Raw genomic sequence first — 16,136 nt, 5'->3', positions numbered from 1 at the left:
AGAGGTCTCATTACCTCAGTGAGAGAAAATGTTTCTTACTGCTTCTCCCTTTGCCTCTTCCCAGGCCATCTGCTCCCATGCATACAATGAAAACCTGGCAAGATTTTTCCAGTAACCTGCTCCTGGGTCCTATTGTTTGAATGATCAGTGTAGTAATATGGAACACCCAACTTCCACTGCCCACACAACACACCTGAATAAACAGTGATTGTTGTGATATGGGTTACTGTCTTACATGTGTGACCTGCCCTCTGTTTGGATATAGAAACAAAGGACAGAGTGGATATAGCACATGAGCTTTTAGGAGTTGGCATACTTAAATAACCAAACTAAACGAAATAGTTACAGAAACAGAAAGATTAAGATGGAGGTAACTCACTTTGGCATAAAGCCCAGGATGGCACAGCATTGTGTGTGCAGCTGGTATTCAGGGACCTTTGGGGCTCATTTCTGTCCCTCTGTGAATTGAATGACAGAAGGTGACTCTATTATAAGCAACATCCTTGTAGGTTACAGATTCACAAACTTTTTAGAAAATTATCAGCAAACTAATGTTCATCCTTATTTTTCTTACTTTTCTGTTAATATTCCCCAATAATATTTTCCAACAAGTACACATGCCATATAATTCTGGCAACTGGGAAATATGTTTTGACACTTAGTGACCTGTTTGAATCTATTGAGTAAAGTAAAATATTAACTACAGACAAGTTGTTCATTTAGTTGAAGCATACAAAATTGTTGGTTTTTGACTTCTACAAATGGCAGTTTCAAATTTATTAATTTAATAATTGTTTAAAGATTTCAATTGTTTGAGAGAGAGAGAGAGCCAGAGAGAGAGCATGAGCAGAAGGGAGGGGCAGAGTCAGAAGTAGATTACCTACTAAGCAGGGAGCCCGATGCGGGGCTCAATTCCAGGACCCTGGGATCATGACCTGAGCAGAAAGCAGATGCTTAACCGACTGAGCCACCGAAGCACCCTCAATCTAATAATTTAAAAAAGAATAGGACTAATATGTAGAAGAGTCAGTTCTCCTCTCTAGACACTAACTTTTCAATGAGAGGTTAGGTCCCACCACCTGCAGTATCACATAAGGGAGTTTGATAGAAATGCAGATTCTTAGGCCCAATTTAGACCCAATGTCTAATATTTCAATAAATTAAAAACCTTACTTGAGATTATGTATATTTCCAGGGACCTGCCTGCATTTCAGGTCACTCTGGCCATTCAGGTCAAGGCCATTCAGTGAAAGGGAGGTAAGGAAAATGCGAGAAAGGCAAAACCTCCCTAGCCCCTCACTTTGGTGCTAATTCCCAGAAGGTCCTAACCTTTCAGGCTGCCCTCCATCTCTTTTTGCATCACTGGCTGTTCCTTAGCCTTGTCAATCCAACCAAATCCTTGGGACAGCTGGGATGTTCTTTTGAAATTTACCAGTAGTTTTTTTTTTTAAGATTTTATTTATTTATTTGACAGAGAGAGGCACAGTGAGAGAGGGAACACAAGCAGGGGGAGTGGGAGAGGGAGAAGCAGGCTTCCTGTGGAGGAGGGATCCCGATTCGGGGCTCAATCCCAGGACCCTGGGATCATGACCTGAGCCACCCAGGCACCCTGAAATTTACCAGTAGTTTTTTTTTTTAATTTACATTTCTGAGACTGTAGTCTTTATCTGTTAAATGTGGACAATACTGCCTTCCCGTGGGAGTTATGGTAAATGAAATGAGATACGTGAATATGCTTGGGACTCAGGTGCCCAATGTTAGTTTCCTTTTCCTCTGGGGTTCAAATGAAGAAGGAAAGAATGAGAAGCAGGAGAGAAGAAGAGGAGAGAAATTGAGGTTGGGTGAAACACACTCCATTATCCTACAATAACCTCACACAACTGTCTTGATCACCATAATATTCCTAATACTCAACACAGAGTCTTTCATAGAAAAGGTAGGCAGCATTAATATTTGTTGAATGAATGAATCTTCTTAGGGTTCGTGCTTGCTTCATATATAGAAGGGTAGACGAATGCTATATTAATTTTCAGTGGGCCAAAAATGTGGGCTGCTTAAACTGGATGCAGAAAGTGCATACAATGGCAAGACAAGACAAACCCTGTGGTTGGGGGGAGAAAATAAATGGAGTGACAAGGGAGTCAGGTGAAAATAAGTGTCCCTGGAAGGTTATGCCAGATGGCAGCTCTAGCTCCCTAACTAAACCGCAAGCATTTTCATCCCTACCTTCATCTTCTCTACCCCAAATAAATTTTTCTTACACTACAGTGCTTGTGGCCAAAACTGATACGTAGTTTACTGAATTGGGAGAAATCTACTTTTGGAATATAAAAGTGCATTTACTCTTGGGAAACTTCCAAGTCCATTCTTGTTTGTATGCTCAGATGGCGTGACTTGCTGTCTCTCGTGGCTAATTCAGGAATGGATAACAGATAACTAATTAGCCCACAGGAACACCAAGCATTTCTTATGGCTTTTATACTCTAAATCTTAACGATGATAAATGTTGTTGTCTTTTATTCTGAGATAACCATGAAGCTCAGGGCAAGATGATAGAGATGATGACCTGGGGTAGGGCCATTCTCTCTGGTCTCAGTCTTTCTAGCAACCAGCAAACATGTAAATAATGATGCTTTACATACATCGGACAAAAAGATGATGAGTTTTTTTTCCCCTCTCTCTTCACAGATCAAAGGAAGACCTACAATTACTATAGCACATTGTCATTTACAAGTAACAAACTGTATGGCGACTTTGGAAGAGAGGGTTCTAAAAATTTCACAGAAATGAGCCAGAAAATTGAATCAATGGTAAGCACTTTCCCCTCCATTTCTAGGACATTTGCTTTCACTTTATATTCATTTATTGGTACCTAGCTTCCATAACATCCATTCAACTGATCTTGCATATCTTTGAAAAATGGGAAGCAGCCCTGTCAGAAAGACGTAAAACAAAACTGACAATACATGACTTGGGAGGGTATGCCTTGCAGGGCTGAAGCAAATGAGCTTTAGCCCTTCCTTCATGTCCCTCCCACTCACTCTTCTATAGTTAGTGCTACAGTCTTGATCAGCAGAGTCCAGAAATTCTGGGACTGTGAGGATGACCCAGAATATGACTGCTGTGTCCTATAGAAGACACCATGATCAAAAGACTACAAGATTAAAACTATTCAGACACATACTTGAATAGTATTTTCATATTCAAAAATATCTGACCTTGGACTAGTTTGGGGTACATAAACCTATAGGAGACACATGGATACTCATCTCTATTTTTAAGGCCTCAACATTCATCCTCAGAGATGAATCAAATGTTTTTAAAGAGTGGAAAAATTTTCAGTATAGGCCAAGAGAGCAATAGCCTGGACTTCTTTTTGGACTTTTCCTGACAGTCTGTGAGGTAGTTAGTGGTATGATGTGATGGAAAATACCCTAACCTAGAAGTTGAGATGCCTAGTTTTAGAACCATCTACTACCAATTTTCATTCTGGACAAATTTCCTTATGTGAAAATTAAGGCATTAGACTGATAATTTCAAAATTGTCTTCCATTTCTTATATCCTGAGTAAGAACATAATGGCAGTTACCAACCTAGAAACTACCTGATACACTAGAAGGCTGAGGGTTTTAATACCTTGGTAAGAGGAGGTCAAATTCTGGTTGAATTTGTACTTGTAAACACTGAATCAGGGAAATATCTGAATAAGCTCTTTTCTAAAGCTATAAATAAAATAAAGGAAAGAAAATGGAACTAAAATGGTCAAGAAAAGATGCAAAAACTTTCCTTGTTTTTTATGTCATTCACTAAAATAAATTTTATAACATCCAGAACGATTTACATATGAAGAAATATAGATGGGACTTTTTTTTTTTTAAGATTTTATTTATTTATTTGAGAGAGAGAATGAGAGCCTGGGAGGGGGGAGGGTCAGAGGGAGAAGCAGACTCCCCGCTAAGCAGGGAGCCCGATGAGGGGCTCGATCTTGGGACTCCGGGATCATGACCCGAGCCGAAGGCCGTCGCTTAACCAACTGAGCCACCCAGGCGCCCCTAGATGGGACTTTTTAACACCTTCAAAATTAATAAAAATTATGAAATTATTTGATTAAATATAAGCCCTTAGGGGCACCTGGGTGGCTCAATCATTAAGCGTCTGCCTTCAGCTCAGGTCATGATCCCAGGGTCCTGGGATCGAGCCCCGCATCGGGCTCCCTGCTCAGCGGGAAGCCTGCTTCTCCCTCTCCCACTCCCCCTGCTTGTGGTTCCCTCTCTCGCTGTGTCTCTCTCTCTGTCAAATAAATAAATAAAATCTTTAAAAAAAATAAATATAAGCCCTTAAATAAAAAAATCCAAGTGAATGTGGTCAGTAGGGTACTCACTTGTACTCTGCTGATCTGTCTCATAATTGAAGTAACCGACCTTGGTAACAAAGACAGAGGAGTCACCAAAAGATGTGAAAGAATAAAAAGGTTCATTGTTCTGTCAGCCAATCACTAGCTTGCCGTAACTGTGGTTGGTCAATATTCACACACTGAAACCAAGAAATACTTGACATGTTTACCTTGGCTCCTAACTTAAAAATTTAAGTTGGTTAGAATTCTTAATTATAGTAGCAAGAAATATCTCCACAAGATACATTCTTCTACCTTATTGAAGTAAACCTAACAGAACATATTAGGTAAGCTAAATAGCCTAGTTCACATGGGCCTTTCTAAGAGCATTTTGAATTCTGAACTGGGTGCAGATTATGCCAGGATATTTGGCAACTTTTTCACCAGTTTTAAGAACGATGTGACTCTGTGACACACTCATATCTATGACCCAACCATCAGTTGGCAGAATTATTTCATTTCCTTTGTTTACCTACAGTAGAAGTCTGTATCTCAGGGTATGAATATTTACTCTTCCTTTAAAAAAAACAGTGTGTTTATTCTTTTTAGTATCTTTCTGAGTGTAACACAGCAGATGTCATTCTTGGCTCCACTACCATGGCTCCCAGATACTATAACTCCTAAGGCAGAGTTCAGTTAAAATCACTAAGTAGAATACCAGAAAAGATTCTTCTAGATTCTTCAAGTTGAATGCATTGTGAAATGTTGGTTAATGCTTTCTGTTTTGCTTCGTTTTGTTTTTAAATTTTCCATAGAGCTTTAAATTGACTTTCAGAAAATTATTCTTGCTGACATTTTGAATAATTTTGGAACAGGTGAAAGATGCTTTTCATAAATCTCCATTGAGGGAAGAATTTGTCAAGTCTCAGATTATCAGGTTCAGGTATGTAGATCTAAAATGCTGACTTCTGAATATAATTTAAAACTAAATTTGTGAACTTAGTCAGTAATAAATATTGTTTGAAATGTTAATGATATATAACTCAATTAAACCAACATTCATTTGACAACTGTTCTAAGCGATGGGTTATAATTTGCTTTACTCATTCTCTAAATCTATAAGAAAGCATTTGCATGGTGATTGATTTCAAGAGACAGAGGTATTATTGATGGCTATATTATCGAATTGTGTTTTTGGAAACTAATTAGCATAAATAGGGACCTAAGTCATATCCCTTGGTTTAATAGCCAATTGTCCCCTATGTAAAATAGTGTAGTAGATGAGGTTTGTCTTAACCTCTTGGTTTTTCTCTTTATCAGTTTTCTTTACTTTTTTCTTCTCTACCCCTTTCTGCTCCAAATATTTACCTAAGAAAATTCCAGATCTAATAATCAACCATCAATAAATAGAAGTTCAGAGCAGAACATTTTAAGCCATGTGAGGATCTTAAATAATATATTGTCTTAATACAAATTATTTGTATTTTTCAAAAATAGAATGAGAGCTGTTTCCAGTATTATTTCAATGACAAAAACCCCAAGAGTTCCTTCTTAGTCTATCACTTAGCTGACATCTATTCTCTGGCATTTGAAATACTATTCTCTCTTGGATCTGTATCTACTTCTCCAACCCTTAAATTTTCAATCTCTCAAGGGGATTTCATGCACCTACATGACTTCATATGTTATTGAAATCCAAATTTCTATTTCCAATCTAAACTGTCTTTCTGATTCCTAGAACTATATAGCTGCCTATGCACATCTCCACATGGAAATTCCACAGAAAATTCTCTAACTCATGTAAAACCCAATCACAGTAATGGGAAACTTGGACATCATCCTACACTCTTCCGTTTCCTGGGCCCCTCACATTTTATGAATAACTAAGTTCTACCAGTTTTACCTTCCAAATCACTTTCCAGTTTGTTTACGTCTTCATCCTAGTTATCCTCCTACTCAACAGTATTTCTTCTGAAATCAATAGGAAGAAATGCAAGTTTGTAGGAAAGATGAAGTCAGTCTTAAAGATGTTGAGCTGAGATACTAGGGGACTACATGAGCCTGAAATATGGGTCTTACTCAGGGGAGGAAAAAGGAACAGAGTTGAAGATGTGCCTTTGTTCATTATCAACTCAAAGTACTGGAACAGGTGGATGTAAGTGGAATTTCTGAGAAAAAGGATAATGCAAAGAAAAAAATGATGAAAAAAGCCTGAAGAAAATGATACTTAAGGAGATGGGGAAAAAATAGGAGCCTAGGAAATATATAGGGAAGGAAAGGAAAAAAGAGAAATCATGAGAAAGGCACCATTCACATGAAAGACAAAAAGTTTTAGCATTGAAAAAATACTCCTGAGAGACCAAATAATATGACTGGAAAGAATTCATTAGCTATGTCAATAAGGAAGTCACTTAGTGTAGAGAAAAGATTCAGGGGAGGAAGCAGACTGCAAGAAAGTAAATATGAGGCAGTGTAATTTATCCTTTCAAGAAGGTTTGCTGTGATAAGAAGGTGAGAGATAAACTGAATAACTGGGGTAGAAAGAGGGTTTTGTTTGTTTTTATTTCTATTAGTCAGCCAGTATAGGAATAGTTTAAGAGAAAGAAGACAAAATAAATAATTGTTGTACAGGGTTGCTGAGTGAGTGAAAGGTGGTGAGATATATAACAATAATCTCATTAAAGTCAGTTTGTTTTTTCAGATTACAAAAGTAATACAAAATTATATAAAATTCAAATAACATACTATTCCATAGAATAGAAAACAAAACTCCCTCTCCAGCAATTCCACTCCCACAAATAACACATCTTCTCAACAATTCGTTGTATAGTATTTCACTACAAGTATGTGTCAGGGTTGTTTTAGCCAATGCCCTTTTGATGGACACTTGAGTTGTTACATATTTTTTCTGATTTAAAAACAAAATTATGATAAACATATGTATAAATCTCTTTGCACATGCAAGAGTATATTTGAAGAGAGTGCTGTATCAGAGAGAATGGATCATCAAATGTATAACCGATAAAACCGACCTCTAAAAATAAGGCTCTAATTTATATTCCCTTTTACAGTTTATATAAGGAGTCAATACATTGTATAGTGAGAAGTAAGATTCTCTGAGAACTGATTGTACGTGAAGAAAAGGGGATAGAGTAGCTGACTGAGAATGAGAAAGAGAAGTCAAGGATGATGCCAAGAAATAATTCATTCTAACCACATTAAGGCTGATTAATGCTCTATCTTGAAAATATAATCACATGACGTCAAGATGATTTGGTTAAGCTTTCTAATATCCTTAGGATTAGAAGTTGTTTAGGAGAGCATGATGTCGCTTAGGAGATATCATTGGATTTAAGTCACTGGGAATTAAGCCTGAAAAACCAAAGCCAGAGTTGACTTCATATTGGCCACACGTTATATTTGATAGTATTAAATGGTTGACAATAGAGTGTCTTTTTATATTAATAAGTAGATATTTTGATGTTAAGGGAGACCATGAGTGTACTAGCTTACTAGCAGGGAGGCTGAGTTGGAAGTTTTATATGTGGTAAACAATAGGAATATAGAAGAAAATAAATTGGATCTTTTATTTTGATTTTTTAAAATAATTTTACATCTTTTTAAAAAATATTTATTTATTTATTTATTTGAGAGAGAGAGAGAGAGAGAGAGAGAGAGAGCACAAGCAGGCAGAGCACCAGGCAGAGGGAGAGGGAGAAGCAGGCTTCCCGCTGAGCAGGAAGTCCCATGTGTGGCTCAATCCCAGGACCCTGGGATCATGACCTGAGCCGACTGCAGACGCTTAACCGACTGAGCCACACGGGTGCCCCAAATTGGATCTTTTAAATTACATCATGGATTTGTTTTATGTATGAGTTTCAAATGGATGATCAAGAAAAAAATAGATTGTGATATTACCATAAATCTAATTCCAAACTATATCTTTTAAAGCCATATTTTTCTTTTTATCTTTTTGGCCCACAGTCAAGAGGAACATGGAGTGTTGGCTCATATGCTGCTGATTTTTAGATTTCGCTCTACTGAGGATCCTGCAACCACTGACAAAATTCTTCAACGTGTTCTACCTGAAAAGCTGCAAGATGCTGTAGGACCCCCTAAATTAGATCCTGAATCAGTTGAAATTAAAAGTAAGTTTATGTCTCTTATTTAGTTTAATTCTCTTACATAGAACAGCTTCATGTTAATTTTGGTCTTGGGCACTGATTTTTTTGTGGGGCAAGGTGGGGAGGGACAGAGAGAGAGAGAGAATCTCAAGCAGGCTCCACACCCAGCATGGAGCCCTATGTGGGGCTTGATCTCGTGACCCGAGATCATGACCTGAGCCGAAATCAAGAGTCAGAAGCTCAAATGACTGAGCCACCCAGGTGCCCCCTAGGCACTGATTTTTAAAAATTGTTTTGGATGTCCTTTAATTATGGAGTCTTGCCACCAACGGAGGATTTCTTTGGGATAAATTGGTCGTAATGAAGTATTTTATTTTTAATACTACCCTGAACTTAGGTCTCCTATGCAAGTCTGTCATTACCTCCAGGCCTGAGTTCTTTTCCTTTATTGGGCCTTACACTTCAGCTACAGGAGCCAATTATAAATGAAGAAAATGGCTTTGTATATTCTTCTTTTTGCTTCCATTTTATGTTCTGAGAGTATGATATGTGAAAAGGTTCATGCCATCCACATATTTGCTTTCAAGTTTCATTGATATACCTTGTTATAACTTCTTCCCTTAGCCCATTTGCCAATGAAAAATTTATAATTTATTTATACTTGTTTTATTTATTTATTTGTAATATAAATTACAACTAATTTTAAAAGTCTGAGTTTTTTGTTGTTGTTGGGTGTAGGGGAACTAAATAAGCAGGGATAGGTCCTCATTACTAGAAAGTAAGAAACAGGAGATTAAAGCAAAAAAAAAAGAAACATAGGAGATCCTCAGTGGAGGTAAAAGTTTGGTTAAGAGTCAAGTTGTGTGCTATAGAACAATGCTATAAAAATATCATGTGGGCCAATCATATGATCTTAAATTTTCTAGTAGCCACATTAAAAAAGCAAAAGTAAACATGTGAAATTCATTATTTAAATAATTTGGTATTTAACCCAATATATCAAAGTATTATTTCAACAAGTAGTCAATAGAAAAATTATTCCTAAGATATTTTATATTCTTTCTTTTTTGTACTAAGGCTTTGAAATCTAGTGTATATTTTATATTTATAGCACATTTCAGTTTAGACTAGTCACATTTCAAGAGCTCACTAGGCACATGTGGCTCGTGGACACAGTATTGGATATGGAACAAATAGAAAGTGTAACATAGGGTACTAACATAAAAGGTGATAGACCTAACTAAAGGCCTGACCTGTTGATCACCTACCCTGCTTGCTTAGGAAGAAAGGCTTGAGTAATTAGAACCAGCTACATAATTTATGTTGCCTAGTGCAAAATGTTGGACTCATTTCAAAAAGCAACAAAAATGTGCGATTAAGAGTATTAAAATATGACTTTTCTTTCTTCTACAGTCTTTCTTGACTTGTCATGGTATTTTTGTTTGCTAATTAATGCCATCCTAAGTGAAAAAATTAAAATTTTAAATTACTAGCAAGAGTTGTATTATTCATCTTCGTATTGTAAAATACTAATTTCAAAAGTAAATATAAAAGCATTTAAGTATGTGGAATTATGAAAATTTTACAACTGTATTTCCCAGCTCACACATGCATGAATTTGACTCTTCCCAGATCAATGGAAACACCATACAAGGCTAGCTTGACAATTTTTATTTCCTTTGTTGATATGTGCACATTTTACCATTGCTCTCTACCTTCAGTTTAAGCGAAGAAGAACTGAAAAGTCCTTCTATGCCATTATTTTCAGCAGAAGCTATTGGCTACTATAAAGAAGAAATGGGAGAATGAGAGGATATAATAAGGTCATCCAATAATTATGTCTAGTAGAATGCTATTGCCTTCTTTCTGTGTTCTAAGCAAGCTCTGCTTCAAACAGAAAACATGGCTTCCTGGGACTGTCAGTGCTCCCTGGTTCCTTAGTGGTAGACATCACACACTTATCTTATCATTTGAGTTTGCTGAACATTGTGGTCCCCTGGAATTCTTGAGTTCCAAGATATCTATAGGGTATCACAAATGATGTATGCAAATGGGGTGCCAAGAATCCATGGACACATATGTTGTGTGTATCTCCTCTGCTCATGCCATGCCCCATTATTCTATAGACTTAATTTTTAAAGCACAAGTTATGAAATTAAAAAAATATCAGGAACTTCAAGACAGTAAGCATTAAGCCAAGTGGAAAGTCATGCTGAGTCCAGGACCCAATGTAGACATACATCCATTAAGCTGGCCCTGTGCGTAGCATCAACATGCAAAGCCAGAACTTTCTCTAGGAAGAGGTTGAGATAGGGAAGAACAGGATATTTGAAACAGAGAGATCCGTGGTGATGGTATTTAATATTTACTGAGAAAAATGGTCACTTCCTTATTTGAGCCATTTTCCCCAAAAAGAGCCAGAATGGAGAAGGTCAAAAAGAAGCATTTCTAGAATATAGATTTCTAGCATATCAATACTATTAAATACTAAAAGAAAAATTAACAATAAAATTTTTGTATTTAGAACTCCTATTATGCCATATTCAAAGAGAACAGTTTTGGTCTTTGGAAATCTACTGAATCAAGACATTAAATGCTTAGAATTTTTTTTTCTCCCAAAGATTTTGTTTAATTATTTGACAGAGAGAGAGAGAGAGAGAGAGCACAAGCAAGAGGTTAGGCAGAGGGAGACGGAGAAGCAGGCTCCCCGCTGAGCAGGGAGCCCGATGCGGGGCTCGATCCCAGGACCCCGGGATCATGACCTGAGCCGAAGGCAGATTCTTAACTGTCTGAGCCACCCAGATGCCCAAATACTTAGAGTTTTATGTATCTGTTGGTTGGCTTAGTGTTTCCATAGGGTTAGGGCCTGACTGCTTAGAAGTCAATAAGCTAAGGAGCCATGGGCTAGAGTAGAAAAGAGGGCAAATTGTCTTTCTAAATTTCAGCAGAAGGAAAGATTAGAAAGGGGTAACATTATTTTTAAATGAGGGACAGATTTATGGACCTGCCACTCATGTTTGTTATACAAATGGGACTATTCCTATGAATTTAGTAAAAGAAAAAACCTGAAATAATAGTAAAAATATCATCGCATTTAGGGAATCAATACTATGATTTAGAATAGTATTTCCACAAGAGGGGGAAATACTGCATCTTATTTTCTGGTACGAAACTCAGATTCCTGGGTTTCATTACAAAACTACTTAGTGAGAATTACTGGGAAGAGAAACAGGAATTGACAGTATAAAGATGCTCCTTATGTGACTATTATCCATGCTAAAGTTAAAGAAACACTATTCAGATCTCCCTTTTCCCAAGGCAATGAACATGCTCTATGATAATGTAACAGTGTTGCTTTATTTATTTATTTATTTATTTACAACCTAGAGGTTCTGTATTATAATGGAATTAACCAGCCTTTCCTGTTTGAAGTATTCAGAGGCATTATGAAATTCTGATGTGCTGGCCCTGTTCTATTCACCATTTCTGTGTATTTCAGAAATCAACAAGACAGAAACAGACAACTTTCTGAACAATTGTAAGTGTGATATATTCATTAAAATTGCATTACCTGAATGTAAAAAAGTTAACACTAGATCACTTAGGCTTACTTTGTGTGATATTATAGGGTCAGAATAAAATTGGATTGGTCTATGTACAGCTCAGGATGCTTTATCTTATCTTTGAGGCACATTTTATTACTAAAGAACAAAAAAAATTGGGAGAACTATGGAGTGGATATATAGGTGCCTATAGAAGATGTGCAGTGGAAGTGAGTTGTATAAGTGTTAAAGAAGGGAGAAAAGACTCAATGTTCTAACTGCAGATATCTACAATACATTCTCACAAACGTTTCCTAAAGATTATATAAAAATAATCTATATGTTGGTATTTTTTAGCTACAGGCAGAAACTTACTGTTACTCTACACTAAATAAAATCTTCATGATGTTACTAATCCCATACTATGGAAATTTCAGGCAATTATGGTGCTGGGGTGTATATCAATAAAATTACTGAAGGCCCAGATAATATCTTCACCTATATTTTAAAAGTACTGACTCTAGGCCTAGTATTTCCCTTCCTCTACAGTAGAGTACCCGACCGTGATTTAGAGAATACATTTGATAATTATGGAATTAGTACATAATATATTTGTCTTAAAAGATGAAAGGAATTACGCTACTCACCAGCTTAGAATATTGGTTAATTCACAAACTTGATTAAACATGAGACCAAAGAATAATTGTTACCTCAATGGTGTATATTCTTGCCACCAATATTTATTGTGAAACTGTTGTGTGCTAGTGGTGTGTTAGGCAAAAGGGATATAAAATGGATGAGATATAATCCCTGCCTAAAGCAGCTCATACTCTGAGACTAGATGTATGAGACTAATGCATGAACACATAATTCTAAAGCAGTAGTTCTCAAACAGGGGTAATTTTGACCCCCACAGGGTCATGCTCCACTGTGACATTTTGGTTATCATGATTGCAGGGGGGATGCTACTGGCACCTAATATGTATAGGCCAGGGATTCTTCTAAATATCCTGTGATGCACAGCACAGTCATCCACAACAAAGAATTATCTATCTCAAAATGTCAATAGTGTCAAGGTTGAGAAACCCTGTTATAAACTATATATATATATAAATATGTAATATATGTATATATAAAATCAAGGTATATATGTATATATATGCTATATTATAATTAGTGTATATACACTATATTAGTGTGTATATATATATAAACCTGTTATAAACAATGTTTATATATAAATAATATATTTAAATAGTGTATATATAATATGTATAACTAGTATAAATATAATTAGTACTGGTAACTATATTAGCATATATACATGCAAATAGAGACAGACATATATAGCTATGTATATATATACACACATATAGAGAGAGAGATGATGATTATGATGAAGACGAAGAGGGAACCCACAGAATGGGAGAAGATATTTGCAAATGACACTACAAAGTGCTGATTTCCAAGATCTATAAAGAACTTCTCAAACTCAACACCCAAAAAACAAATAAGTCAAAAAATGGGCAGAAGACATGAACAGACACTTCTCCAAAGAAGACATACAAATGGCTAACAGACACATGAAAAAATGTTCATCGTCATTAGCCATCAGGGAAATTCAAATCAAAACCACATTGAGATACCACCTTACACCAGTTAGAATGGCAAAAATTGACAAGGCAAGAAACAACAAATGTTGGAGAGGTTGTGTAAGAACCCTCTTACACTGAAGGTGGGAATTGGGAATGCAAGTTGGTACAACCACTTTGGAAAACAGTGTGGAGGTGCCTCAGAAAATTTAAAAATAGAGCTACCCTATGACCCAGCAATTGCACTACTGGGTATTTACCACAAAGACGGAGATGTAGTGAAAAGAAGGGCCATATGCACCCCAATGTTCATAGCAGCAGTGTTCGGAATAGCCAAACTGTAGAAAGAGCCAAGATGCCCTTCAACAGATGAATGGATAAAGAAGATGTGGTCCATATATACAATGGAATATTACTCAGCCATCAGAAAGGATGAATATCCAACTTTTACATCAACATGGATGGGACTGGAGGAGATTATGCTAAGTGAAATAAGTCAAGCAGAGAAAGTCAATTATCATACAGTTTCACTTATTTGTGGAACATAAGGAATAGCGTGGAGGACATTAGGAGAAGGAAGGGAAAAATGAAGGGGGGGAATCAGAGGGGGAGACGAACCATGAGAGACTCTGGACTCTGAGAAACAAACAGGGTTTTAAAGGGGAGGAGAGTGGGCGGATGGGTTAGCCCAGTGATGGGTATTAAAGAGGGCATGTACTGCATGGAGCACTGGGTGTTATACCAAAACAATGAATCGTGGATCATTACATCAAAAATTAATGATGTACTGTATGGTGACTAACATAACATAATAAAATTAAATTAAATAACTAATCCAGTTTGTGGGCAGAGCAACTGTTAGAGAAGGCATCCTAGAGGACGTAATGATTGACTTCAATCTTACAAGATGAATAGTTGTTAAATTAGTGAACCGCTATAGTTGAAGAAACAGTAAGAACAAGAGAAAATATCTGATACTATTGGAGCACAAAGTTCAAAAGAAATTTGAGATAGTGACACAATTTGATACTTAAAAGTAACTGTTAGGTAAGGCATCATTTCTCTTTGGCAGGCTGTGGGACACGAAGGAGTAAAACTACAAGTCAGAGTCTCAGGATCGTCGGTGGGACACAGGTAGAAGAAGGTGAATGGCCATGGCAAGCTAGTCTGCAGTGGGATGGAATCCATCGCTGTGGAGCAACTTTAATTAATAGCACATGGCTTGTGAGTGCTGCTCACTGCTTTAGAATGTAAGTCCTGAATGACTGGCTTGTGAATGACTGGCTTGTGAATGACTTGTAAGCAAAGTACATTGGGGCTTGGCAGGAAGGAAATACCTCATGAAGTTGGAAAGAGATGAGTTTAATATAAAGATAAAATATACATCACAAAGAGTGGGACACTCATAAACCTTAATAAGAGGTTTAATAGCCTGGAAATGGAAATGGCATCAAAGTACACGGAGATAAATTATCCATTGATAAATAAATAATAATTTGTCAAAGGAAGCAGGAGTTTTAAAGAAGTTTTAAAATCATTTTTTGACTTTGAGCTTGATGTCAAAGAGCCATATCTCTCTGCTTTATATTTATCAGAGATGGGGATGGGAGATGGAAGGTTTGATCTCAGTGGGGAAATTTCACATGGCAAGAAAGAATTAAGTATGAAGAAATTTGGTAGTAACAAATTCAGCTGAGTAAGTTGACTAGTTGTATTCCAAAGAATAGAGACCTTTCAACCCAATGCAAAATGACTATGTACACAGGATAGTTATGTTTAGTTATATTTATGTGTAGCTTTTTCAGTTTTCAGAGAAATGTGTATGTTTGTGGGTAGGGAACATGGTGCGTAGAATACATTTAGTTCTTTCATTCTGTATAAAATATGCTTTCCATATGTCTCTTGGAGTCACTGATTCCTAGAAATGTCAAAAAGCCCTAGGATCTGGGGTGAGCAACTCAGATGCAGAGTGGCATGTGTCTCCTAAAAAACATGCCACTGTGGTTTTTCTACCTGATGTTACTCCCGAGCCTGATTCTCAGATTAGAGTTTGTTTCTTTATATAGAAACTGTCATTTTAAAAAGAAAACTTATATTGACACCAGCAACCTAAATTGTTTAATATAAGTCATTACAGTGGTAGTATGGTAAAGTGAAATTTATTCTTCGTACTTTTTCCTCAGGTATAAGGACCCAGACAGATGGACTGTTTCCTTTGGAGTAACAATAAAGCCTCCAAAGATGAAGCAAGGCCTTCGAAGGATATTTGTCCATGAAAAATATAAGTACCCATCACATGACTACGATATTTCAGTTGCAGAGCTTTCTAGCCCTGTTCCCTACACAAATGCAGTACATAGGATTTGTCTCCCTGATGCATCCTATGAGTTCCACCCAGGCAATGAGATGTTTGTGACAGGATTTGGAGCACTGCAAAATGATGGTGAGCATCTGAAGAGAAATCAAACCATAGTAACCCAATTTGGTATTCTAAGGTATTTAAAGAATGGAATGTCATTATGCTAAAATATGTTGGTCAGTTGGT

The 16,136-nt window shown here is 36.7% G+C and overlaps 1 protein-coding gene across 1 annotated transcript in view; it reads left to right on the top strand.

The window, feature by feature from the left end:
• Positions 1–16,136, top strand: part of LOC113925569 (transmembrane protease serine 11E-like) — a 78,200-nt gene that overhangs the window by 49,863 nt on the left and 12,201 nt on the right. The window contains exons 5-10 of the mRNA XM_027600105.2: positions 2,689–2,810; positions 5,209–5,276; positions 8,318–8,481; positions 11,957–11,995; positions 14,664–14,841; positions 15,775–16,034. Coding sequence (XP_027455906.1) covers positions 2,689–2,810; positions 5,209–5,276; positions 8,318–8,481; positions 11,957–11,995; positions 14,664–14,841; positions 15,775–16,034 — 831 coding nt within the window. The remainder of the gene's footprint in view (positions 1–2,688; positions 2,811–5,208; positions 5,277–8,317; positions 8,482–11,956; positions 11,996–14,663; positions 14,842–15,774; positions 16,035–16,136) is intronic.

This window comes from Zalophus californianus, chromosome 2, assembly GCF_009762305.2.
Source record: "Zalophus californianus isolate mZalCal1 chromosome 2, mZalCal1.pri.v2, whole genome shotgun sequence".
Lineage (NCBI taxonomy): Eukaryota > Metazoa > Chordata > Mammalia > Carnivora > Otariidae > Zalophus > Zalophus californianus.
Note: the sequence above shows the minus strand (reverse complement) of the source record. Positions and strands in the feature narration are given on the sequence as shown.